The sequence below is a fragment of the Merops nubicus genome, unplaced genomic scaffold (genome assembly GCF_000691845.1).
Source record: "Merops nubicus isolate BGI_N331 unplaced genomic scaffold, ASM69184v1 scaffold332, whole genome shotgun sequence".
Taxonomy (NCBI): Eukaryota; Metazoa; Chordata; class Aves; order Coraciiformes; family Meropidae; genus Merops; species Merops nubicus.
This window is the reverse complement of record NW_008595374.1, coordinates 26589-53592: the sequence shown is the minus strand read 5'-3', so window position 1 is coordinate 53592 and position 27004 is coordinate 26589. Positions and strand designations below refer to the sequence as shown.

At 42.6% G+C, this 27004-nt stretch overlaps 1 protein-coding gene across 2 annotated transcripts in view; it reads right to left on the bottom strand.

Annotated features, from left to right (window-relative positions):
• CHID1 (chitinase domain containing 1) overlaps positions 1–27004 on the bottom strand; it is a 96871-nt gene that overhangs the window by 46000 nt on the left and 23867 nt on the right. For both annotated transcript variants that reach the window (XM_008935998.1, XM_008935999.1), the window contains 2 exons: positions 12685–12786; positions 11143–11298 (listed from right to left, as the gene is read on the bottom strand). In XM_008935998.1, the coding sequence (XP_008934246.1) occupies positions 11143–11298; positions 12685–12786 (258 nt within the window). The remainder of the gene's footprint in view (positions 1–11142; positions 11299–12684; positions 12787–27004) is intronic.

Here is a 27004-nt window from a genome sequence, read left to right as displayed (position 1 = left end):
TGTTTGCCAAAGTTCAAATGCAGATCTCTTACCAGCAGCACTCCTCAACTCAAATACGTACACGTTGGCTTTTCTGACAGCTCAGATCAAGGGGAAGAGGTTGAATAAACTGCTAAGGTTTCACAGTGAGGGCAACAGGAGAATTAAGAAAGAAGATGAAAAAGAGCAGGTTTAGTGCTATTAAAACTTCTCCCTTCCCACCACCATGATCCTTTCCTTTCCCTTCAGAAACAGAACTGTGAATTTTTATCGTGCTGGCCCACGAACAAGGGGCTCTCTCCACAGACACCCGACTGTTCTGAACAAGCTTTCCTAGCATTTGCTTTCCAAACTCCAGCACAGTTCTGATCTTACATTAGTTTCCTTTGGAGAGGATGGGGTGGGGGCTTTGCCCCCCCAGGAGAGCACCATCAGTTATCAGACACATTGACTGCAACTCCAGGCACAGCAAAAGCACAGACCCAGGGAAGGCACCAGTCACTCAGCACTGTCCTCCTCACACATCATTGTGGTCCTGCAGCCCAAACAAACCAACACTGTGAAGGTGGAAAGGCCAATGTCACGAGGTCAGGTTGTTTAAAGCTGTATTTAAAGATAAATAGGTGTTCAGTGGAGGTGCAAAAGGGTGGCAGGTCATCCAGCTAAAAGCACAGCCGCAGGCGAGGGGGTTCAGATGTTCTGGGCTGAGGTCACAAATGCATCCCTTAAACCAGATGGCTGCTGTGGGGACACTGTCTGAAGCCATTCATGGCTGTTAAAATAGTGGAACAATACTTCCAGAGAAAGGTTCCACTGGAAAATGATTTCTTTGTTATTCTGTTACACCTGGAAACACGGCTACAGAAAAGTGGTCAGGGACTGAAACGGCAAAACCCTACAGTGAAGTGAGCAAGGGAAACTGAGGACATTTTGTGTCCCTGCAGCAGAGCATTGCACCACAGCCACCCACAACCTGTCACACCTCAGATCTAACACTAAAACTGCTCAGGGTTTGTGCATCCTTAACGAGATAACAGTAGTAATTGGCAACATGCTCCAACCTTTAACTGCTATGAAAGAGTCTGTGCAGGGAATGCAACACGTCAGCTCCACACGCTGAAATGAGCAGCTTCATAAAGAAGTTAAATTTGGACCTTGGAAAGCAGTTTGCAGTAAATAAGAACCTAATTCTATCACTTATACCCCAATTTTATGGTTTTTATTTCTTTCTTGAAGGCCCAGCACCTGCATAGAAACAGCTTACTCTTCTTTTTTTAAAAAAATATGATTCAGACTTATTTCTGCAAAGATTTTCTCCCCCTATTTCTGTAACTACTGCGAGTTCAATTTACCAGTTACTGGCTACCACTGAATACAATTAGACTGCAAAAAGTAAGATCAGCTTCAAAACCTACATAATAGTACTGAATAAATACATACACAGGCATTTTTCACAATATGCTTTTATATAAATGAGGGAAGGTTAATTTCAAAAGCCTTCTCTCTCCTATTACTCTTCCTGCCTTTGATTTTGTGCTGGCTGAGGACTCATTTCCATGAGCCAGTAGTTTTTCAGTGGATGCAGATGATCTGAGCTGCAGGCTTTATGTGTAAAATAGGCTAAAATAGATAAATGTTAAAACATGTTTCACATTGCTAGTAACAATCAAAACAAAGATTTCAAAATTAAAATTTAATGGGCAAATAAGCTCTGAGAATACACTTATTATCCTGTCAAAAGGAAGATTTTCTTGTATAAATCATCAGCTTTTAAAAAATTTTCAACTCAAGACACATTCCATCACTGAAATTCAGATACTGAAGAGATTGTAGCTGCCAAAATATTTTAATTGCAGAGATTTCCAAACTCCTGTGAGGAGGAACAGAGACATGTAAAACAGGAGATCAATGTCAGAATCCAAGAAAGTTTGAGAACAGGGATCAAAATATAAACAGCCAAGCAGCAAATATGACCTAGATTAACCAATACTACTCTAGTGGTCTGTGAGGACATTTTGGAATTTGGATACTAGGGAGGTAATAAAAAATATAATTTTAGAAACAACCCATTCTTCATATTTTAAACCCTCTGTAGGTAGCAGAATGAATTACACTAGACTGCTTCAGTGGTTCTCCTACACAGAATGGTCAGAAATAGCAGTGTTTAAATTCCAGTGATAACTTCCCATCAGATCCACATGAAGTGGAACACTGATTTCAAAGGAGAAGCTGTCACCATGTCACCATGCAGCAGGGCAGAGCGAGCTGGAATTGTGTCCTCTGCTAAGAATTCAGGTAAATAACTGGAGAAAGTGAGCAGAAGAGAAATTCTTCAGATGTAATTCTGAGCAGGACATGTCAAAATATGCAGGTTAAAGTAATTGGAAGCAAAGGGCTCCATGTCAGCTCTAGGAAACAGAGTTGTTTTTTTTTTCATGCTCCAAAATGACTATTTTTGCAGACATTTACTTTTCCTCCCTGCAGCAAAAAGATCACTTCTTTTCCTATTCAAAAACAAGATTACTGAGGAGTCCTTCAGAACAAATTGGTTCACCTCTTGCCACAGACTCCCTGCTGCTTAAATCCACCTGCTAATGCACTTGAAGATTTTCTGTTCTCGTTCTCAGGGTACCATGAAACAGATTCTAACAAAACAGGACTTATCCTGGAAGACCTTAACATAGCAACACATCCATCACTCCTGGATTATGCAGCTTGATAATGACCATCTCACAAAAGACTAATGGCCCCCAGTTTCTCTGCAAATTATCAGTGGTTTACTTTAGGCAAGCTCATGATTCAGTATCAGATTTCTGCTTTAAAAACCTCACAGATTTTCAGTTATTCTTAATAAAGTTGCTAAAGAAATACTGTCAACTAGAAGGTTTCAGGAATATCTTAATATTCCATTTACGGATATTCTCAAAGAAGACTCCAGGGGACAGGGGTGGGAACAAAACTCTTCATTTTTGGAGAGGTTTTCAGATCTGGTTAAAATTTACTGCTGGAGCTCTCTGTAAACTTGACACATGACCACACAGGGCTTTATTTTTTATTTTTTTAATCTGGGGAGAGACTGAATTTATTTTACACTTACTAAGCACCTTAGTTTCTCCTCAATTAAATTTTAACTGACTTTCTTAAGACAAAGGTGGGTTTGGTTGGCAGTTTCCATCACTAGAATGATCAATTTAATTTAATGGTCAGATGTGTGTGGAAGAATAAAAACATTTAAAATATTCTTGAGTATAATTGCTTCTAAATGAGAAAAAGCATCACACAGATCCTGCTATACTTGGCTATGTGTTTTAACAGAAGCATTGGTCTGCCCTTAGCAACTCATAGTTCTAAAAACTCTTTGGGCATCCTAAAGTAAGGCTTACAGAGACACTGACACTTCAGATTTAAGCCTTTGCATTATGAGATCCACTTTACTCATACAGATGCTTATAATATTGGTTCCCAGGGTCAAGCATAAGAGCATTTACAAATGACAAACAATTGACCATTTATCTTTAACCATTCTACCCATTCCACTGTCTTTTGACTCATTTCCCAAGGATGGATACATCAGCAAAGGAAGAATTGTTCAGGAGGCCTTCAATATGCAAACTCAAGCACAGGAACAAAACCAAGGTAAGCTAAATACTTCAGAATGCCTGGACCCAGCTGAGAATTCATGTCCAAAAAAGAAAATAAAATTTAAAAATTGTTAAAAACAGTGCAAAACCTATAGAGAAGAAACTAGGGTTTTAATTTGTAAGTAATCAGCAGTCAAGGTGATATGAGAGACCTGATATGAGTTATAAAGGAGCTATATCACATTTGTAACTCCCCATTTCAGTGCTAACTGCAGGGACACTGCTCCTCACTGTGTTTTCATTGTGTATCCCCTGGGTAGTGAGGGCTCAGCAGTGCCAGTTTGCAGGGACCACATCAGTTTCCCAGGTTTGGTACATAAAGGTCTCCCCAGGGACACATGTCTCATTGATTTCTCTCCATGAGAAATCCACAAATGTGGAAATGTAGGAGCAATTCTATAGATTATTACACCCAAAGCAATCACAGCTTTGCTTGCACTGCCAGTGCTAAAACATATTCCACTTCTGCATTGAGTCCTCCCAGACTATCTAGTGTCTCATTACTATAAAATGCAGAATCCAATGAAATGGGGCTGTGTCTAAGTCCATTAAAACTACTCCAAAGCAGTGCAAGCACATGGAAGGCACAGCTTCACTGACTGCTGCCTCTCCAGGCCCATGGCTCCAAGGGAGCAGCATGCCAAGCCCAGGCTGCTGACCCACAACTGCTCCTCAGCCAGAAACACCATAAGGGAATAAGTGCCTGGCACTCAAGGCTCAGGGAAATTTTGCTTTCACTCAAACAGGAAAATATTAACTTCATGAAACACTGATGTCTAAATTGTGGTAAACAGAAGGGAACAGTAATGATAAGATGACTTACCATGCATGGGGTTTAACCACTGTAGTGGATAATTTTGTATCAAGACTGCAGACCCAATTGCCATCCACACTCTGTATGTGAGGTCAGCAGCAGGACTATCCCAAATCTTACAGAAACTGGCTCCCAGATCCTACAGCCTCCAGTTTAGCCCTGCCACCAGATCAACATCCTCACTCACACAGAGGGCAGTGACACAGCCACCTTGAACTTTACACCAAATACCATTCCAGAGGTGCTCTCTTTCCCCTCCTCATCCTTAAGGGCACGTAAATAACAGAAGGAAAAGCTGTTTGCAAAAGGTTTAAAAAGATGTGGTATGTGGAGAGATTTTTAGGTTTTTAAAAGACAGCTTATTTCTAATATAAAGCAACAAAACCAGTATTTGATTTAAACATGGAAATAACACCTATAAAACTGTCAGAAAGAGGGAACTACTTAGGATCTACAGATATATTTTAGGTACAATCTTGTAAATTTATTTGAGTTTCTGAATAACTCATTTGTAATAATTTTCATAATGCTGCACCTTTTTTCCTGGAGGTAAATTAAGTATCAGAGTCTGCCTCAATTTCCACTTCACCCAGGAAAAACACCACGTCCCAGTAACATTCTAAAACACAGCTCTCCTATTTTTAAAGCACAAAACTCAAAAACTATTTCAGCTAAAATTTATTCCTCAACATTTCTAGATCCATTTTCTTAAAACAGGCATGAACTAATTGGGGGGTGGGAAATAAATCCCAGCTCCCTCTACTTCCTGGTGTTCATAAATACACCGAAGCATCTCATAAAAAGGTAAAGAAAAAATTTATTTGCCCTTAAACTACAACTGAATGTTATCACCAGGAACCTCATTCAATCACCAGCTGTCTGACTGCAGGTGTAAACAAGGTGTTTGCACAAATCAAAAGCTGTTCATGGAGAGGAACATACCTGCACTTCTGTCACTTCAAAGGCTCTGTCTCTACACACTCCATTGCTATTTTCTGTGTTACCTCAAGGCTTCAGACCTGTTCCTCAGTCTCATGTATTTCCCTCCTGGCTCATGATGCAGTTATTAACCTTTCCATCAGGAATTAAATCACTTTGCAAACTTTCTTTGCAACTTTTCTCTAGAATTGTCCTAAACACACACATTTATTCTTGCCCTTTGAAACGACTCTGCACTAAAAGCCAGTCCTGAGAAATGTTAAAATATTTTTACAGATTTTTTCCACTGCCTTATGCAAAGAGTATCCCATATGGTTTGTAATTTAATATTTTTAAAAAATTTTTAATTGTACTGTTTAATTGTACACTCTCACAAGAGTGTCCATGACAGGACAAGGGGAAATGGTTTAAACTGGAGGAGAGCAGGTTTAGACTGGATCTGAGGAAGAAGTTCTTCAGTCTGAGGGTGGCCAGACTCTGGACTAGATTGCCCAGAGAGCTGTGGATGCCCCTCCCTGAGGTGTTCAGGGCCAGGCTGGATGAGGCCCTGAGGAACCTGGGCTAGCTCGGGGGGTCGAGCTGAGAGGTGGATGAGATGATCTCTGGGGTCCCTTCCAACCTCAGCCATCCTATGGTTCTATGATTCTGTTTAAAAGCATTGGGTCAAAATGAAAGGAGGTGTTTAGATTGTCCCATTCTGCCTACATCAAACCTTCTAGTTTGATAGTTTTATAAATAACATTCACAGCCTCTCCCTCATCCACCAAGCAGGTCACACTCCCTCTCCCTCATCCACTAAGCAGGTCACACTGTCATTGCAGGAGATCAGGTTAGTCAAGCAGGACCTGCCCTTCAGCACACACTCCTGAATTACTTAGATATTTCTAACACAGAAATAAGTTCTCTCCAGTTCCAGGCCCAGTTGTAACTTCCTCCCATCACTGCCATGACTTTACCATCTGACCCAGTGGTACAATCTAGAATAAAGAGCTTAACAGTTTCTCCAGTGAAGCAGAGAGGCCGACAACAGATCAAGAGGCTGCTCAGTCTTACAGAGCTAATTAATCCATTGGTTTATTTGAAATATTAGTATCTCCTCAATATGACATAAACTATCAGCAAAGTGGATTAAATCAGGGGACAGGATCCTGGTATGCAGGGAAGCAATGGAAACCCTGGGAGGACCAGAGCATGAAGAGAAATGATGTAAAAGCCCCGAAACTTGAAGAGTCAAAGTATCCCTTGCAAAAGTTTTTTGCTACCTTCTGTAAGACAAAATCAAGAGTCACAGTTAGCCAAAATCTTAAATTGCTGCTAATAAAGACAGTGTCATGCTAATTCAGGGAAAAAGATCACCTCTAACAGTTCCTAAGTACAACTTTTTATTGCCTGCTATTTACAGAATGGCAGGCAGCCAATAAAATTCTCAGTAGAACTCTGCATCCTCCCATAGCTTGCAAGTCATCTTATTTTCTCCCTCTGAACAGCACAATGCATTGTCAAATTAGCTTCTCCCTTGCTTCAACTGGCAATTTATTATATCAATCTTCTTAAATGTTTAAAAATAAACATAAAAATCCTTATTCAGATCCCTTTAAATAGAAGGTAAGCACACACAGCATTGTCTCACAACAATGGAGTTATTCATGTATCTATTTTCAACAGCTATGTTTGGAACAAAAGCAGCCTGGAATCAGAATATATTCAAAAGTAATGTACAGGAATGTCAGAGATGTATCTTCCCTCTTTCAGCACTACAGCAAAATAAAGGACAAAGTGCCTGTAACACATTTAAGGTAGCAGGGAGATGCTCAGGAAAGAAGGCTGATTTATTAAACCTAAATCCAGATGATGGCTTTCGATTCGCATCGCTTTTAACACACAGCCAGCCACGAAGTTTATCAGTTCCCTTTTGGCCCAGGTCCTGAAGGCTGCAGGTTTGAGATGGCCTGGAATGGCAAAGGCCATTGCATGGCTGTCCAACCGCCCGTGAGAGGGCAAAGAAAACAATGGGTATTACTGCAACTGAAGTCTGAGGTCAAGGTGATTATGAGAGAGGCTGAAGAGCAGAGAGCTGAAGGCAAAAATGTACACTGGAAGAAAGAAGCTCATGAGATTGAGGGGCTTGAAGACCCACTACAGGTCTCAGAAAGGACTCAAAGATTTGCAGAAAAGCTCAACAATCTCTTAAGCTTCAGGGTATACTGAAGAATTATTTACCCAAGACAGGTGCTTTTGAGGGGAAGAAGAAATACTGTCAGGTTGTGGTATCAACAGAGGACCTGCTGGAACAAGCTGATCATTAGAGCAGCAAGTCAGCAACACCAGATGGCTATGTTCTGACAGGATTTTAATCCAGTGCTAAGTTTTAATGACTGCATCTTAGCAGTTCAGACACCTGACTCTTGACAGCCAGAGGGCAGAAAACCCTGCCAGAAGCACTAGAGGTGATCTAGGGAATCACAGGCACAACACCTTTATTCCAGGCTTAGCATTTCCTACAAATTATGTCAAAACTAAACACAGACAGGAATGGAGCTTCCCTGCAGCTAAACAACAATGGTACTGGGTAGATTAAAGCCCCAGAATGTGTTATAGTCTGAGATTGATTCACTGTATTAAGGAGTAATACTTGTGACTGAGCTGCAAGACAAACACACTGTCACTGCAAATATACGCTGCAGTTCCTACTGTAATGACACCCACAGACAAACTACTCACCACTGTACAAGAAAAATTGCTTTAATTTCATTTAATCATGAGATATATACACACACACAAGCACATGCACATATACATATTACCTTTCAAAGTGCACAGGAAGGAAAAAGGATTTTCTATGGAAAGCTTGTATATCTTTTCAGCAAAATGGTAACCAAGTACTTCTACTTTTAGATTACATTCTGCAATTAAAAAAAGCACTGCCAGATAATATTTTGTGCAAACAGGAATACTACTGAAAGTTATCTTATGAACTTCTGGACTGAAAAAATATACAGTGAATGTGTTGAGAGCCTCTTTCCATCCCATCATTCCTATCCTAAAGAAAAACACAACCATGAGACCAGCAAAGGTTTCCACGCTCTGTGTAATCCTAGGGGTAAGTGATACCAACAACCCACTTAAATCCACACTACATTTACATCTCAAAACTTGAGAACATACAGTTTGCCTCTGAAACTCACAATTCCCCAGCTCTCTTTAAAAGGGGATTAGATTCTGATGAATATGTCTCCAGAAGTGTGCCCCTCACCATGTGCCAGGGAGCACCAGCACGCTGGGCACTTGTGCAGGCAATAAATGTCAGATGTAAAAATCTGAAGAGAAACCTACAACAAAAAAAGTTGGTACCCCCATATTGCACTTGACTGAATCGATTTTGAATGAATTTTAATAACAGAATTATGGCTTAACATCACTATCACCACAGCATAGTGAGGGTGCCTTAAAGCCCTGACTCAATCCTTCAGCACTTTTTACAGGTCATGACTAAAACTAGATTATAGTTACCAAGAAACTGGAAACTCAAATTCACTAAGGGGAGGAAAAAAGAGAACTAAAATCAAGCTATCCACTTCTACACTGGACAGAGCTTCTGAGCAGCTTTTTATGTACTATGAAGCACGTAGAAAAATGAGAAGGAACAGGACCAGCCTCAGCCATGTGCCTTATTAGAGAACTAAACAAACTGAGGTACTTGGAATATTAATAATGGAATAAAAAGGAAGCTTTTTTTTGAGGGAGGAAGAGCATCTCTGAACAGGTTGTGCTTGTTCTGGGACACAGCTGGATGTGACAGTGATAGTTTGCAAGGACTGACAGATGCTAGAAACTTGGACTTCCTACAAACAGCCTGTTACCAGAAAGCTTATTTTACATTAATAACTTTTTAGTCTGTTTTCTTCAAGTTAGGAGCTTGGCCTAGTTTGAAGCTGATTTACCCTGAGCCTATTTTACTATTCCATTACTACACATGACATATTGAGTAAAGACTACTATACAACTGTGAGTGCTCAAAAATGTACTTCTGGAAAAATAAATGTAACCATTGAGCAATGTTTAATAGGTGAAGCAAAGTGAAAATGTCTGTGCTTTATGTAGAAACTCAAAGCCTCTTAAAGACTTTGTCCAGAAGTTTGCTTCTGGTAGTCATCTGAGGAATTACAATATTGTGGTCTGTCAATGAAGAATGTTACCAGGATCATTCTCTGGATAAAACATGTTGTGCTGTACTGTGTGCCAGAGCCCTACATCCAGGTAAGCACAGCCTCGCATGGTGAAAGTTACATTAACCATACACAACTCTTAGCTAGGATATTTCTGCCATTAATTAAAACCCAACATGAATTAATACTATAATTCAGTCTAGAAAAATCCAGGTAAAAGTAGATGTCATCCTAATGGGCAGCATGTTCTCAAGTGAAAATTTCATTCCAGAAGTTGCTGTTCAGAAAACAGTAAGATCCTTTTATTCTGCTAGACAGTGCTCTACTCTACCTGCAAGAGGAACTGTAACTCTCACAGTGAAGCTCCACCAGTTGTGCTCAACTTGTATAATTAGGCTTGTAAATCAGCAATGCTTTGACTATTGAGTATTCTCCCTGCCCAACCACCACAAGTAGCTTTACAGAAGCCACTCTGATACACTCACTATCTACCTTGCACTGTAGACAAGGGTTTTATTTTCCCCACCCTGTAATCATTTTATGTTATTCAGCCAGATTCAAGCACAATTCAGCACTGGGAGAAAACTGTGTCTGCAGTATTAGACCCCTGCAAACAGCCAAGACAAGGCAGGAAGAGAGCAGAGGCAAGTGCAATGATGACAAAGGGTTTGTGTACCTGAAGGTGTGGATATAAAAAAACATAAACCAGGCCCTTACCTGATACAGAGCCCACCTCACACAGCATTTCAATGCCTACCAAACAAGCTGTTACTGTATGGAAATGCTCTGGGGTAATGAACTTAGTAACCTGTGAAAGTGAGAACAGTCACCTCTTGTGCTTTAGGTTGGTTTCTACTTGGCTTGTTTCTATTTTATAAATTAATAACAAGCTTCTGAACAAACCTGATTTTCCTGCCAAATTCACACTGGTTTTCTTTTTTTTTCTTTCCTTCTGGCTCAATGTACTATAACCTGACTGTTCTTCTGCAAAGCTCACTGTTATTATAGGTGGTTATTATCCAAAACTAAAACAATCATTTTCCTCTGAGAATCAATATAACATTTCAGGCTGGCTGTGGAATACTTCCCTTTATCTTGTTATAGATTTTTGTCTCCAGGTGAGCTTATTGCAGCTTTTTCTACTCAAAAGAAACTTGGTGGCATATTGAAACTTGGTGGCATATTGCTGTTTGAAACCAATATCAAATTTCAAAGTAACAGGTAACAACTTTAGGAGCTGAGAGAAACAATCTTTAGGTCAACTGCATGACCCCCCACAAATGATACAGTGTAAGAGAATAGTGCAGAACACTTCAACACAAAGATGGCAAACTGCATGTGCAAACATGGACAGAGGGAAAACTACACAAATCTTTTTTCCATAGGTGTTCTGACAGGATAACTGTGCCATCTATCTGCACTTCCACAGAGGGAAGAGAAGTTACAGGCCTTCCTCTAACTGATGAGCTACTGTATCATGTGAAGACTCACCAGTTTTGCCATTTCTATGTTCTTAACATCCATATTTCTCAACAAAAATACTTGAGGATTTCTGAGTTTTCTGAGATCATACTTAAGCACTTATTATCCAGAGAATTCTTACCTGCTACCAAGGATGGGCTCCCCAGAGGCTCCCAAGGCAGAATAGTCCATGCCATAGAAATTCAGCCCTAGAAGTATTTTATTCCTCCACTTTGAATCAGGATCCAGGACTTCAACACAGGCTCGTACCCAGGGAAGAGGAGAATTTGGACCAGGTCTGTCAAGTTAGGAAAAATCAAACAGGTTGTCAGAAAACCCACACATTCATTCTCAGCCTTCCCTTTTTGGCTAGTGCAATTGGAAAGAGCAAACTCTGGTGCACAGCAGTTGGTGGTGGTTAACCTGCAATGCTGTAAGGGTTAAATACACATTCTTCAATGGTTTGAAGGGTGGCTGCACAGAAGATGCTTGCCCCACTCCTGCCAGTGAGATTCATTTCTGGGGTGAAGGAACACAAAACTTCTTACAGTGGGTAAGAAAAGGTTTCCACGTTGCACAGTTTGAAGGTGTTGAACTTCATCAGGTTCACGTGGGCCCCTCTCTGCAGTCTATCCAGGTCCCTCTGGATGGATCCCTTCCCTCCAGTGTGCCAACTGCACCACAGAGGTTGGTGTCATCCACAAACCTGCCAAGGGTGCCCTTGATCCCACTGTCCCTGTCACCAACAAAGATGTTAAGCAGCACTTGGACATGGAGCTGTTGACCACAACCCTTTGAGTGCAGCCATGCAGCCAGTTCCTCACCCACCAAGTGGTCCACCCACCAGATCCATGTCTTTCTACTTTAGAGACCAGGATGTTGTGCAGGACAGAGTCAAATGGCCATGGATAACAAAGGTTTTAGGGATGTAATAAACAAAAATGATGGCATGTTTGAATTTGCAGGTTTACCCCAAATATTAACTCTGGACAGCCACCTGAGTGGAAGATCTCCCAGGAATTCCAAAAGTGCATCGTTACCTGCAATGGGGAGGTGAAAGGAACTGTGCTTTTGGAGAACAGTAGCATACAGAGTCTCTGTAGAGTTTAAGGACCTCTCAATGTGTTATTTTTTTGTCCAGTGAGCTCCCTGATCTGGTTTGCTGAACTAACTGCTGCAGGAGCAGCTGTATCAGTACAAGGGAGGGACCAACAGAGGAATGGAAAATCACATTCAAGGACATCCACAACAGCAGTGCTGCCAAAAGGCAGTTGGCTGCCTCAGGATGACACAAATGAGTTGTCAGTCGTGCTTTAAAGGGGCATTTTTGACAATGACATGTGCTAGATTGTCCATGTAGGACTGTGCTAAATAACTAAAACCAAATAACCTGGCCTGGAGAAGAATCAGTGTCACAGGACCAGTAAAAGGATAATGTTTTAGCCTGAGTACAAAGCCTTTCACAACATCTGAGTGCCAGGTATACACCGCTGTCAAACGATGTCCTCAGCTCTTGACGTGTTCAAAAACCACCTAATTACTGACCCAGAACTTCTGTACCTGATACAGCTAAAACACACGACCCACTTTACTAAAAAAGGGGCTCATCCTGCAGAGTTCATAGTGACTGAAGTGGGACTCTGCTCCTCCAGCAGTCTCCTCCTGAGGGCAGATGGATTCTTACCGTTGGGGTGTTGAATAGTCGTACGTCATGAGGCTGAAGCTGTCTACTGCTGAGGCCAGCTGATCAAATTCCCTCTTTGTGAACATTCCTGGCTGGTTAGTCCTTTTAAAACAAAGCAAAACAGAAACAACAGGAAGAGAGAAATTACTACAGTGATCTGGCTTATTCTCCCCTTTGGGTTTCACAACACTGGGTCAGGTAAGGAAATGTTTTTCATTCTGAGGTGGCAAAAAAAAAGATGTTTCAGTGCCATTCTTATAATAAATGTCTACAAAAAAAATATTGATGTTACTTATGTTGCCAGTGGCAAGAATTAGACTTTCACAGCATACTTCCTAAATAAGCATTTCCAGCACGGCTAGAATAGTGATTATAAGGGCTGTGGACTAATCAAGTTGCCTTAGGTAGCAATCAACTGTACTCTAAAAGCTTTTACAAAACCTTTAATTGCTTGGCCTGTCAAATTGGTTTTGCTATATATAAAACTAAGTTATCTGAGCCATACCTAGATAAATGGATGGGTGCAGCTGTTGACACAAAAAACACAAACCAAAGGTAATTTTTTTATTAATCTCAAAAAGAATTATAATTGCAGCTTGTGCTGTACTTACAACATTTTCTCACACTGGTGGAAAACACTTCAGTTTCTATTCATTCCCTTCCAAAAAAAAGTCCTAGAGAGCAGAAGGCCAATACAAATGCCTGCTTCTAGCAAAAGCCTACACAAACCTCTTTCTTTAGAGAAAACCACATCAATTTATCTTAATTTTTTTTGGAGGGGTGGTGGTGTGGTGGGAAGAAACTAATTCCATGACCTTCTCCAGACAAAAGTCCACTTCTGCCTTCTGCACATCTTTGTCTGAAATATGGAACATGATTCTTACTTCCCCCTTTGTTTGCTTATTGTTGATTTACAAAATCTAGCACTGGGTTAGTATCTATCTACCTTAGATTTGAGGATGAGGGGGATGTATTCCTGACAGTTTGGGACTCCTAGAGACTACTGACTTCCTTCAACCACTCAGCTCAGAAACAATTAATGCCCTCAAGTTGCCTGCAAGCATTGAATCTGTTTCAAGGAGAATTCATCACCTGAAACCAGCAGCACCCACAGCACAGGAGGGAGCATGGCACAGCCTCCATCACACTGCAGAGACAGGGCTGGACTAGAGAGGAGAAGCTGCTGCCCTGAGAACCACCTCCTCAGCCAGCAGGCTCTGAGGCATGTGGAGATGAGACAGATGGGAGGAGAAGTAGCATATTGTCCTAAATAGCCTGGGAAAGCAGGGTTTATAGGGAAACGTTATAAAAGACTTATTTTTTTTAAAAAAAAAAAGATGGTTTAACAACTACAAACTCTGTGGTGTGACTCTGCTGTTAGGCAGACAGAGGATTGTACAAGATTCCTCTAGAGGCTCTAGGAGAGAGACTAAAGAATCCAAATTTTCCCAGTAATAGCAGAATCTGTTACTTCATCTAGAAATTAGTAGGTAAGCCCTGTTTAGAATCACAGAATGGTTTGGGCTGGAAGGGACCTTAAAGGTCATCTAGTTCCAAGCCCCCTGCCATGGGCAGGGACACCTCCCACTAGATATCTAAACCACTCACTTTCCAACTTCAATGTAAAAACCAAAAGGATGCTGAGTGACAGATGCAAGTAATAAACCAAAAAATTGCTTATTTTGACCCTTATCACTTTTGGATCAGCGTGCAAATTCTCCATCCAACAACATGTGCTGGGCAGCTCACTGGAGCACAGCAGTGCTCATCTAGCAGTTCACAAGGACACTTTCTGTTCCACCACATTAGGGACGGGGTTAACTGGGTCCATGTCACAAAGTGGGGCAGATTAAACCATTTAACATGCCTGTCATGGTGTAAGGGACCCAAGCACGAATGACATTTGCAAATCAGGTCAATGAGTGTCACCAAACATCACTGGATTCTGTAGCTGTAATTTGTGTGAACTGGAAGTCTCAGGTTTTCAGAACCAGGGATATACTGGTCGTAGTAAGGAGAAATCCCATCCCTTTCCTTCCAGGGTTTTAACAAAGTAAAACACATCTTCACTTCTGGAAGCTATGGGTGGACCTCAGGTTTTGAGATAGTCATTTGCTGCAGTTGCAAACTACAGTTCTGCAAGAATGAAGGAAACAAAAGACATCTCTGAAGCAATGTCATGGCAACTTGGATGTCTGTAGGCAAAGCCATTCCCCAGTGCAAACTCCAGCAAAACACATTTTCAGCAAATTGATTGTGATTACTCATGAAGGGAAAAGCATAAAAAGTAATTATAATGTGTATTAGATATTAGGGCAAGTTAGATTGCTTTATAGATTAAGCTGGGATGTACTTTAATGAAATCTGTGTATCTATCGTGCCCTCTACATCCATTTTTCATATATACTGTCAAGAAATATGAAGGGAAAAAAAAATAGATATTGTCATCATTTTCTCCAAAGCAAGCTTGTAGCTGAACTACCATGGAATGCCACCTGAGGAGCAAGGTCATAGATTTCCAACATGGGATAAACCCATCAGCAATGGATATGCTTTGTCCATCCATGGGTGGTGTTAAAACACCACTGCTCTTCCCCAAAATCAAGGACCACCCACCAGCTCCATCAGCACCACCAGTCAGTTCTGCTCTAGTCAAGCCCTTTGGGACACTGTCCACTGGAGCAACACCAGCACTATTTGATTCATGCTCTGAGAGTTGTTCTGAGACAAGAAAATTGGCACTCGAAGGACAAAAACTAAATATTTGTCAGTAGGTATTATGCTTCTCATTTGAGGCTTTCCAATCACTCTGATATTTAATTATAAATGTAACTCAAGGGTGGGACTGTTCTACTGACTACACCACTGAGAAAACCAGCACAGAAGAAATCAAGAGACTTGGGACAGGAAGTCTATGAGAGTAGAAGTTTCCAAGTCTAAGCCAAAAGCCTGTCATTCCTCTAAGCCTTGAATGCTGTTGCCAAACTATTCACTGAAGTGGCAGAAACTTCATCATTTATCCTCTCAGTGCAGTATACACACTAAAGACAGCTTGTTATTAAATTGTCAGATGACTAAAACCTTGGTGATTTTATCTGCTCACTATCAGCATCACAAATGTGAAGGAGCAGAAGTCAGGTGTGTGAACATGAATAATAGGAAAAGCAAATGATTTAATATATCTGAAAACTCCCTTTGCATGGAATTAGCCCTGACATCTGAACTGCTTCATTGGCTTTCTCTTCGAGTTCATCACAAGACAAGAGTTCAAAAATTACATCTCATTTGGAGTCTAACAAATGTACTCGTTAGAAGAGTGAAGTTGAACACTGAATACAAGAGAAATCTGCTGGTTAAAGAAACCTGTTCCTACTGGCCTAAAAGTATATTGAAACACACTATAAATAGCAAACAATTTGCATTCAGGATGTAAATTTAAGCAGAAAAGGGTATTCTCTTTTCTATGTATGTTAGCTTATCCTAAGCCCTTTTTATTGCTGTTCTAAGAGCCAGAGACTTCAAGTGATATTTGCATTTGTATTTTTCTAACTCAATACCTTAAGCAAATGTCACTCCCTCTCCTTAACATTCTGCCAAATGCACTAGTAGTGTTCTTAGGTAATTCTCCCTTCACTGTTCAACACAGTAACTCTGAAACTCATTAAATACACCAAACTAGTATTAGAAAAGACCTTTAAGATCATCGAGTCCCACCATTAAACTACCACCACCAAGGCCACCACTAAACTGTGTCCTGAAGCACCTCATCTACATGTCAGAAGAAGCTACAGTTAAGAAGGATGTAAAGGTTCCTGAGTGGCTCCAAAGGATGGCAGCAAAGCTGGTGAAAGAGCTGGAAGGAGTGTCCTATGAGGAGCAGCTGAGGACTTTGGGCTTGTCTAGTGTGGAGAACAGGAGGCTGAGAGGCAATCTCATGGTTGTCTACAGGTTCCTGAGGAGGGAAGTGGAGAGGGAGGTGCTGAGCTCTTCTCTCTGGGATCCTGGTTCAAAGCTGCATCAGGAGAGGTTTGCACTTGACACCAGGAGGCATTTCTTTACTGAGATGGGGGTCAAACACTGGAATGGGCTTCCTAGAGAGGTGCTCAGTGCCCCAAGCCTGTCAGGGTCCAGGAGGCATTTGGGCAATGTCCTTAAGAAGATGTTTTAACTTTTAGTCAGCCCTGAAGTGACCAGGCAGTTGAACTAGATGTTTGCTGTAGGTCCCCTCCCATAGAAAATGCTGTATTCTGTCTTTCCTGCTCCTTTGCAGGGCACCACAGAGTTCCTGAGAGAAGGGGTGGCTGTCCCTGAGACACATCAACACTTTTATTCCAGCCCAGGCCATTTCTTTGAGAGGTGTTGAAGCTTCCACCACATGCTTTTGAGAGATACGTGTTCTTCGTCACTTCTGACTTGACTAAGAAGCTCCTTTACTTTGTCAAGAGATTCACCATTTCCAGTTGCAGGCTCCTGACTCAAACACCTGGTACACCACAACAAGTACTTGCTCTCATTCCCAACAATTTGTCAGTATTTTCCAACAGCACCCTGCTGTGTGTACATGGAGCTGTTACAGGGACATCACAGACTTACCAGAAGAATCCATTTGCTTTCCTTGGTATTTCTATATACACAGCTTAGAATTTCAGCCTCTTTCTACTATTCACAGAACCACAGAATGGTTTGGGTTGGAAGTGACCCTAAAGATCATCTAGTTCCAACTCCCCTGCCATGGGCAGGGACACCTCCCACTAGAGCAGGTTGCTCAAACCCCACCCAACCTGGCATTGAACACCTCCAGGCATAGGGCATCTACCACTTCTTGGGCAAACTGGGCCAGTGTCTCACCACCTTCATCATGAAGAACTTTTTCCTTACATCTAATCCAAATCTCCCCTCTTCCAGTTTAAAACCTTTACCTCTTGTCCTATCACCATATGCTCTTGTAAAAGTCTCTCTCCATCTTTATTATAGGCCCCTTTAATTAGTGAAAGGCCAGCAGAAGGTCTCCCCAGAGCCCTCTCTTCTCCAGGCTGACACTGGGTTCTGGGCTACAAGCACCCACTGCAGGCTCATGTCCAGCTTTGTACCCCCAGCACCCCCAAGTCCCTCACCACAGAGCTGCTCTCAGTCCAGGCTCCCACCCTTCTGCACTGAGGAGCAGGCAGCAGGCAGGCTGAATGTCCCAGACGTGTGCAGATGGTCTCAGAATGGTGCCCAGTTGCCTGGTTATGTGGACTTCAAGTCTTTCCACTTGGCCAGTGGAATGTCCCTCCTTTGAAGAGGGTCCCACCCTGTGCACCCTCTCCCACCACACCCTGTTTGCCTGTCCAGGTTGCAGCACTCCCCAGGGCTGCCCTGTGTGGGAGGCAGGGGGTGGCCATGGTTAGTTGTCTGAACATGAGGGAAAACTTCTTTCCTGTGAGGGCACCAGAGCCCTGACCAGGCTGCCCAGAGAGGCTGTGGAGTCTCCTGCTCTGGAGAGATTCCAAACCTGCCTGGACACCATCCTGGGCACCCTGCTGTGGGTGAGCTGCTGGAGCAGGGGGGTTGGATGAGATGATCTCCAGAGGTCCCTTCCAACCCCACCATTCTGTGATACCCTTGGCCCTGCCCACACCTCACCAGCCACTGTCTCTCCTGAGTGCTGCCAGCTCCTGGCAGGTCTCTGTGCTCCCCTGGGGTCCCCCCAGCTCAGGAAACCTGCTCTGTTCACCTCGCTCCCCTGCTCTGCTGTGGGACACGTCTGCTGCAGAGCTGATCACCTCAGCGAGTCCTTTCACAGCTACAGCAAGTGCAGGGGGGTTTGCTTCCTAGCCTGGAATGTCTCCTGCCTGGATCCTCCAAACAGCACACGCTCAGAGGTATCAAAATTCCCATTAGAGCTTTACTGATAACTGTTTCTATAAGGGTTTGACTTTGTAGTCTTTCATATTGAAAGAGTAGAAAAAATACCTCAACCATGCAAGCCACTTTCATTTACTCTCAAATGAATCTACGCTGTCAATTACTTCTTGTCTCACTACGATTACTTTCAAAATGGAATGAGATAAGGAAAAAAAGTGCTTTGGAACTGAATGCTCTTCCCTGCAAGTTCAAACTGCATTCTTGTTTGGTTACCTCACCAAGTTTTCTGTATCCTCATGTCTTTGAATAGTCCTTCATAAGGGAAAACTGATGGATTTTCTGTTGCCTCTACGTATCTATTTTGAATTCATTTTCTCAGTAATGACTTAATTTTCTTGTTGTGTATAATTGTTTCCTCCATAAGGCAACTGTTTGCAGATCTTCCCTTCTCCCACGTTTCTCCACCATCAGTACCAGTGGTTTTCACAGCTCCCTGCTGGTAGCTGCACTATTGCATTTTATGAACACAGACCACTGGATTCAGTTAATGCACAGTCACTGAATAAAATTCACCAGTTCCTCCTGCATCCAGTCTGTCCTAGAGCAGAGAGGAGGAAGACCAAAAATCTCCACCCTATGCACCACACAATTAGAGGCAGTGATAATGAAACAGCCAAATCCATAATCAAGTTAAATTGGAAACTATTTTCTTTCCAGGGAAGATCCTCTTGGCAGTTTTATACCCTTTTAAGGTTCTCCAAAGCTCTGTGAGGATGACAGCTCACTGAAGTCATTCTCCACTCTCAGCATTGAGACAACAGTGCTAGGGGGATCCTGGTTTCTGTGGAGGTTTTTTTTAACAGAGCATTCTTCTCCTCTGGTGCCTTTCTGAGGACAAAAAGTTGCAAGAGCTGAAGAATTGCATGCAATGATATACTCCAAATCTCAGTTAAATCAGAGCTTAAACACAAGACCTGACCTTGTGGCTGACAAACCCAGATCAAGATAGGAAGTCAGGGACTGCACACTGCAAAAGCAGAAATGTTAGTCCATTGAACCATCGTGCTGAGGTCAGTCAGCAGTGGGAGAAACAAACAAGAGGGATCCCAAGCTAGTATAAAGTTCTCTTTTTTCACAGTCTGCATGGAAGTCCCATCCCTCTTAAAACAGAAATGAAAATCAAACTGCAAGATCACTCCATGGGGCCAGTGCAATCACCCCTCTCACACACGGGCTTCCAGCCCTGGCTTTTCAGCTGATTCTGCTCTTAGAATGCCCTCCCCAGTTCACACACTGGAAGTGCTGGGACATAAAGGCAGAGACAAAAGCAGAAGGTTTCCTCTCCTCCCAGCTAACACCCATCTTCTTAACAACTCCAAACCACATTTCCACAGAATCATAGAGTGGGTTGGGTTGGAAGGGACCTTAAAGATCATCCAGTTCCAAGCCCTGGCAATGGGCAGGAGCACCTCCCACTAGAGCAGTTTGCTCAAAGCCCCATCCAACCTGGCCGTGAACACATCCAGTGATGGGGCATCTACCACTTCTTGGGCAGCCTGGGCCAGAGAACTTCCAAATGCTGCAGGAAGTCTGGGAGCACTGTAGTAACATTCATTCACTGGTAGATTTTAAGCACTTGTTAGATAAAAGTCACACAGTTATAGTTTATTTTGCCTTTGGATAATACACCTTCCAATACTAGTTCTCTCCTATTTGGAACAGTAGCTTAAATTCAGAAGCAAAAGCTTGCAACCCTGCTGGGGCACCATCTTCAGCTACTGCACTGACTTCATGACAGGAATGGCAAAATTCAGATGCCTTCAAAGGCCATAAGGGCTGCCTGTCCATTGTCCACCACATTTTAAATGCACTTTAAAATAAAACTTAATCTCTACCAAGTACATCTTAAGAACACAAACCTGACTGAGTTTATTAGCAATAGTGACCACGTTTGGGTGTTCTTAATGGCAAGAATTTACCAGCTCCTCAGATTAGATTAGGATAGGCCCTGAAACTACAACAAACCCCAGCCAGCTTGACAAGCAAGAGAACTGGAACAGAGTGCTGCAGATTCACAACACAGAGGAGCTGGGAGCATTTACTACACACAATGAGAGTGCTTCCTATCACTGAGGGACTGTAAATGATAACAGATTGACAAGTGAAAACTTGCTGTATTTTCATCAGGAAACAAAATGGTATTTCTGCACCAAATGGGCTATTTGCAGAACATTGCAGGCTGGCACTCGTCCTTAATGTGCATATCCCTCCCCAGCTGTTGGCTTTGCAGAACTTGCTCTCCAAGCAGGGAGAAACCCAGGATCTGTTCTTGTCACAGAGTAGCCCACACAGTTTTCATGAAGCCAAACTAATTACCTGTGGCCCATCTGGTTTAAACCAGTAACAGAAGTCAAGAAGGAGAAATATGCCAACAAATACACGTCCTGAAGAGAAAGTGTGAAATCCCAGCAGACATTTAGGGGCAAATGAGCCTGAAAACTGCTGTGCTCAGAGCTGAGGCATGTTGGCACACCAGGCTGCACCACTCCCACTGTGTTTTTCAAGTAACTTAAGAATTTGTGTCTGAAACTCTTAAGTCAACACACGAAACTCACCTGTTCAACAAAAGAGGCAATCTGAATACCAAAGAAGAACAAGTTTCCTTCCATACTTGTCACTGTGTTTACTGTTTCCATTTTTGGGGGAGGATAACTGCTCTCCTTTAACACTGCTTCTGTTATGTTGCTTCAACCTCTTCAGAGGAGTCATTTAAGCAAGATCACATAAATGAACATCTACTGTGTCACCATTTGGTTCTCCTAATTCCCAAACTCTTCCAGTGCTTTTCATGCCAGGGCTTAATGCCCAGGCAACCATGCTCCAACAGCAGAACATCACGCAAAACAAGGCTGTACCCTGGAGCATCTGAGCCTAATTTAAAAGCTCTAACACACCAAATGTAGCCTTAATTCCTCCTTGCAAAAAAATTAAAATGCTCATCACTTTCTTTTTTCTTTTTGCTTTGAAAGTTTTCCAAGTGCACACTGAAAGTTCTGCAGTAATTGCTCTAGAGCAGCTGGCACAAAAGTGGTAGAGCTCCAAACGCCAGACGTGGTGATGAAAACCCTCCACTCCTCCTCCTCTTTGACTGTCATTAATTGACCTACAGATTATTGTAATGATTCTCCCTAGTGGGAATCCAAAACCTACTCTGTACACCTGCTTCAGCACGTGCCAGTGCAGTCAGACCTTGGCGGTGTTCATTTTACTGAGTAAATCTTTAAAAGGCCACTTCTAAGAATAGCTTCATTCCTCTCAAGTCCTTTCTGAATCTCTACCAAACGCACTGAACCTGTCAGGGCTGCAGTCAGAGCCACGCTGCACGGAGCTGGCAGCCCCACAAACAGCAGCAGAACCAGGGAAGTCACCAGTGAGGGAAACAGATGTAGTTTAGAGCTGTTAACAAGCACCCAGATTTACTGTATCTAACAGAATTCAGTTTAAAAAGAGATGTGACTGACAGACCTACACTTAAAGCCTTTATCCAGGGAAGAAGGAAAACCCACGAGCCCAGCAGCATGACTGTGAGTATGATTCAATAGCATTAGTGTAATCTGAAAAGGTTATTAAGCTTTCTCCTGTAACTGTTACTCAGTAGTCAGTAGTCATTCCCTACAGTTTTCTGCTCCCCTCAATATAAACTCATCTCCCAAGCTGTAGCCTGGGATCCAAGTCACAGATATTTTACAGGTTCTCTAATATGCAATAAAACCAATTATGCCAGTGTACTGGCCTAGGCAGCCTGCTTCAGAGTCATCTGTGTGCCTTCCTGAGTGATGGATTTTGTGCACAGAGCCCAGTTTCAGCATCTCTTACTACGTTACTGTGCTCTCCATACCCCTGACAGTGTCTCTTTTGCAGGCTACTCACAGGAAGATGGATGACCACAGGAACAATAGTGGGCAACGTGTTATTGGCACAACAATAAGGAAGCTGTGCATCATTAGAGTTTTCAGATTTGCCTTCCCAAGTCCCATTTTCTGTATATTGCTTGTCCAAAGAGATTATCCTCCAGCATCCAACATCTTTATTAGCAACAGCGGGCGCAGGAGAGCAGCTTGGTGTGCACACCAGCAGCTGACTCCACCAGGAACACACACTGATCATCTCCAGAACTGCTTGCTTTGATGGGACCTCGTTTGTCAAATTGGAAGGAAAAGTAAGAAAGATGATCAGACACATAGAAAGAGCAGAGAAGTGCAACGAGAGTGTTATTGATTCCAACATAACAAGATTAGTCTGGAAATGTTTCTCACAAACATTTTAACCTTTCATAACGTTAAGCATAGGTATTGGTAAAACAAAATCCTACTTAATAAACACTGCTCTATTTGGTTGTTTTTCTAGTGTGCCATTATTTGACATAATCAGATAATTTAAAGCTCCATCTGAAAGAAGCAATAGGCTTCCTGCTGGTTTGGTCCCCAGCATTATTTACTTAGCAGAATTTCCAGGCTTTACATTCTGGCCTGCATACTCCTGCCTGACAATGATGCTAAAAGTAAGTGAAGTAAGTGACAGTTCCCATTTCACTCCAAAGCAAGAGATGTCTTAGAAGCTCTTTACAATTTAATTAAAATTTGTTTACCATATATTATCATAAAAATTACCCTGTTGTTTACTGAAGTATTCTGCATCAGAATTGATACTTGCTGGCAATGCTTCCAAGGACCATAGCGTGTGTGCACTGAACAGCAAGCCCACAAACACCCCAGTCTGGCTACACAAAGCCATGGCAAGGCAACACAATCTGGAGCCCAGTGGAAAACACAGGTTACCTTAATGATTGCAAGTGTCCCTTCATAACCCACTTCTAAGAGACTAAACCACTCGTCTCCTTTACCACACACACAAAACACAGCTCAAGGGTGGCACCCATGGAGCTGGGCACCTCTGAGGTCAACAAGCAATAATTTTCCATGTACTCTTTCTACTTTCCAGCCAAGTATGTATGTATTTGTATAGGAAAGGAGAAAAAGAATATGACAGGACAAAGTAAATGGAGGGAAAAGTCATCTGTCCTGCTGCTGATCTTTCCCAGGATTCTTCCCAGCACCTCTGCTGCTGACCCTTTCCAGGGTACCAGAACCACGCTGAAAACCACTGCTCCTGGATAGCAGCAATGAGGGCTGCGTAGATCCTGGTGATTCTCACTGCACAGCAGCTCTGGGAAGGAAGAGCTGAAGCTCTTCCACAATGCTTTTGCAGCAAAACTAAAGAGTCAAAGTAGCTAAAGTCTTAATTTTGAGAAGGAGAAGTTTAGCGATGGCAAATACGGACAGTGTGTGCTCAGAGAAGCATTAACTAACAGAGAGACAGGCTGCAGATTTTTGGTTTTTTACTCTTACATATGCAAATCTGAACACCCAAAGTTAGGGATGCTTGTCGTACTTTGAATGAGGAGCATACATTATGTTCCAATATATGAAGAGAGAAGAGTGGTTTGGGTTCCTGCAGCGTTCAAATGAAAGCAGCTGCGCTACTGCTGTGCATCTGAAGAAGGCAATAAAGACAGACAAATTTGATATAAATTATTTGTCAAGACTGCAGTAGCTTTAATATGCTTTTTACAAAGCCTGGAGTCTAAAAAAGTGAAAAACAAAAGACATGTTCTGCTACAGATTTAACTGAATGTGTTTCACAAGGAAGTAAGGAGCTACGAGCACGACTGCTGCAGAGCAGAGAAGCGTTTTGCCAGCTCCCCAGAGAACAGAGAGGCACTGAAACAGCACCACGGTGGGGAAAGCTGGAGAAACAGGTCAAAACTTCTGGTTGGCAGTGTAAGAAAGACCTTGAGGGGCTGGAGCGGGTCCAGAGAAGGGCAGCAAAGCTGGGGAGGGCTCTGGGGAACATGGCTGGTGAGGAGCAGCTGAGGGACCTGGGGTTGGTTGGCCTGGAGAAGAGGAAGCTCAGGGGGCACCTCCTGGCCAGTGGTGTAAGGGAAGAAACCCTGTGACGTAAATAGCTCTTCATAAACAGCAGAGACACTAGGAAGCACTTCCCAGTTTCTCCAGAAAAGTTTTCTCTTTGCTTTCTACTCTCCCAGAAGAACTGGTTTTAACAGGACTCCATCTCTTGTCCTCCTGGAAATACAATTTCCTCCTTCCCAAAAAATGGCTCAGTATACTCTAACCTTTCCAGTCCTGGAAGGGTTTCAGCTCTTGGAAAAGACTAAATATGAGCCCTGACTACTATCAATCATGGAATAATTCTGCCCAAACTGCATAACTAAATGGGAATTTGTGTTAATTGCCTCTTTTTCCCCAACGGGAATCTCCTTGGTTAATTCCACACACTCACATCTCACCACAGCCATCCTGACTGTTCAGTGAATGAAGAACTCAGTTGCTAAGCTACCAAACAAGACAGTTACCCTTTTCAGGGCAAAACCATAAGAATTTGGAATCAGGCTGGTCTACCCTCCATCCCCACTACTACAGAACCAAAGCAAACCCAGCACAGACCATTCCTCCTGCCCTCCCTCAGGTAATGGCAGCAGATCCAGCTCCTGGAACAATGGCTATACAATAATGAAGATTTCCAAATAGTCCCAAGTGCTGTTTGAACATGAAATGCATTCTCTTTAATGGCTTAAATCAAAACCACTTTGATGCTGAGGAAAACTGCTGAATCACAGGAAAACACTGTCAAGGCTTTATAATCTCCCTGCTCTAAAAGCAGTGATAGAGTAATGGCTCTTGAGATACTCTCAGGTTTCCTCAAACTCTCATAATGCATATGTAAACAAAAAAACCCTCTGCCAGCAACTTCTCACTGCTTTTAAAAACATGTTGTGTCAGGAACACTTAACCTCAGCATCACCCAAATCAGTTACCAATTCCTAAGGCTTCAGACTGTCTGAGCTGTAGGAAGCACTATGATTTTCCAGCTAAACAAGAGTGAAGCAGCCTCACTGTGAATCAGAAGTGAGGGCTGGGACATAACTGCACTCAGCTGAGGATGGATGGGGAGCAGAGGCACACTTTGAGGTGCTGTGCTTCACATGCAGGCGTGGCAAACTTTTCAGAGCAAGCAGAAAACAGCCAGTGCAGTGTCTGAGAGAAAATGGTTTGTCACAGGCGTGCTTTGTCAACTTCAGACAAGTCATGAAAATTCACAGAAGGTTATAAATTTAACAGTATGAGCCTCTTTGGTGTTCTAGACATCCTTTTGGAAATGTTTACCTGTCATTGTAATTCACCGAGGCTAAAAGCAAGTCTATAAAGTTTCAATTTAAGAACAGAATGCCCAAATCTGCCTCTTAAGGAACCTTTTTTTTTTTTAATCACAACTAAAAGAAAAACTCCCCTAGACTTCTAGATTACCTGCTGGAGCATGTCTAATAAAGGGCAACAAAGCTGGGGAAGGGTCCAGAGAACAAGAGGTACTAGCCTCAAGTTTCACCAGGAGAGTTTTAGGTTAGACCTGAGGAACAATTTCTTCCCTGAAAGGGTTGTGAAGCCCTGGCCCAGGCTGCCCAGGGCAGTGGTGGAGTCCCCATCCCTGGAGGGGCTTCCAAGCCATGGAGATGTGGTGTGAGGGACGTGGGGCAGTGGGGACCTGGCAGTGCTGGGTTAGGCGTTGGACTTGACAACCTTAAAGGTCTCTTCCAACCAAATTGGTTCTGTGATTCTATAAAACTTCAGTGGGAAGGCTGAAAAAAGAAAGCCTTCAAAAGTATCTATTAAATAAAAGAACATGGCCAGCTTGAGAGCTAGGTGTGTCCCTTGCAGAAGGAAGGGACTTGCTCCTCAAGAGGAAGGAGGAAGGTGTGCTCCTGGGACAGAGGAGGGAGGTTCACAGCAGAGTGTGCTCTCTTTCTTCTCTCTCCCAGTGGCTCAGCTCTGCTTCTTTGCACTCCTCTGCTGGACTGGTATTTAGGGAGCATTAATTCTGCCACCCAAAGACACCAATGAAGGTGCTGCTCTCCCTTTCCTCCTTGCACAGCTCCACATCACCTAGATGTGCACTGTCAAGTCCCAAATGCATATGAAGATTCCAACATTTTCCTTCCTACAGCATTTTACCATCTGATGTTACTCTTTTTCTAGTGTTCAAACTACGAATTCTTTATCATGAGCTAAGAGTATTTTTATCCTTTTCTTCCAAGCTGATGTAAAGACCAATGTATCACTGTCACTTACACAGCCCCTGTTGACACATTTGAAGACTTATTATGTCTCCTGACAGTTTTTTCCTCTTTTTAATATACTAAATACAGTTCTTCAAACTTTCCCCAAAGGAGACATTGTCTATACTTCCAGCCATTTTTCTTCCTTTCCTCTAAACACCCTCCTTTTTCTACATCCTCCTACAAACAGAGCACCCCTACCCCCTTTCCTGTGAGACCTGCCTGGCACTGAGGGAGCACAATCACCTTTTGTCACCCTGAAAGCTCCCTGCCAATATTCTC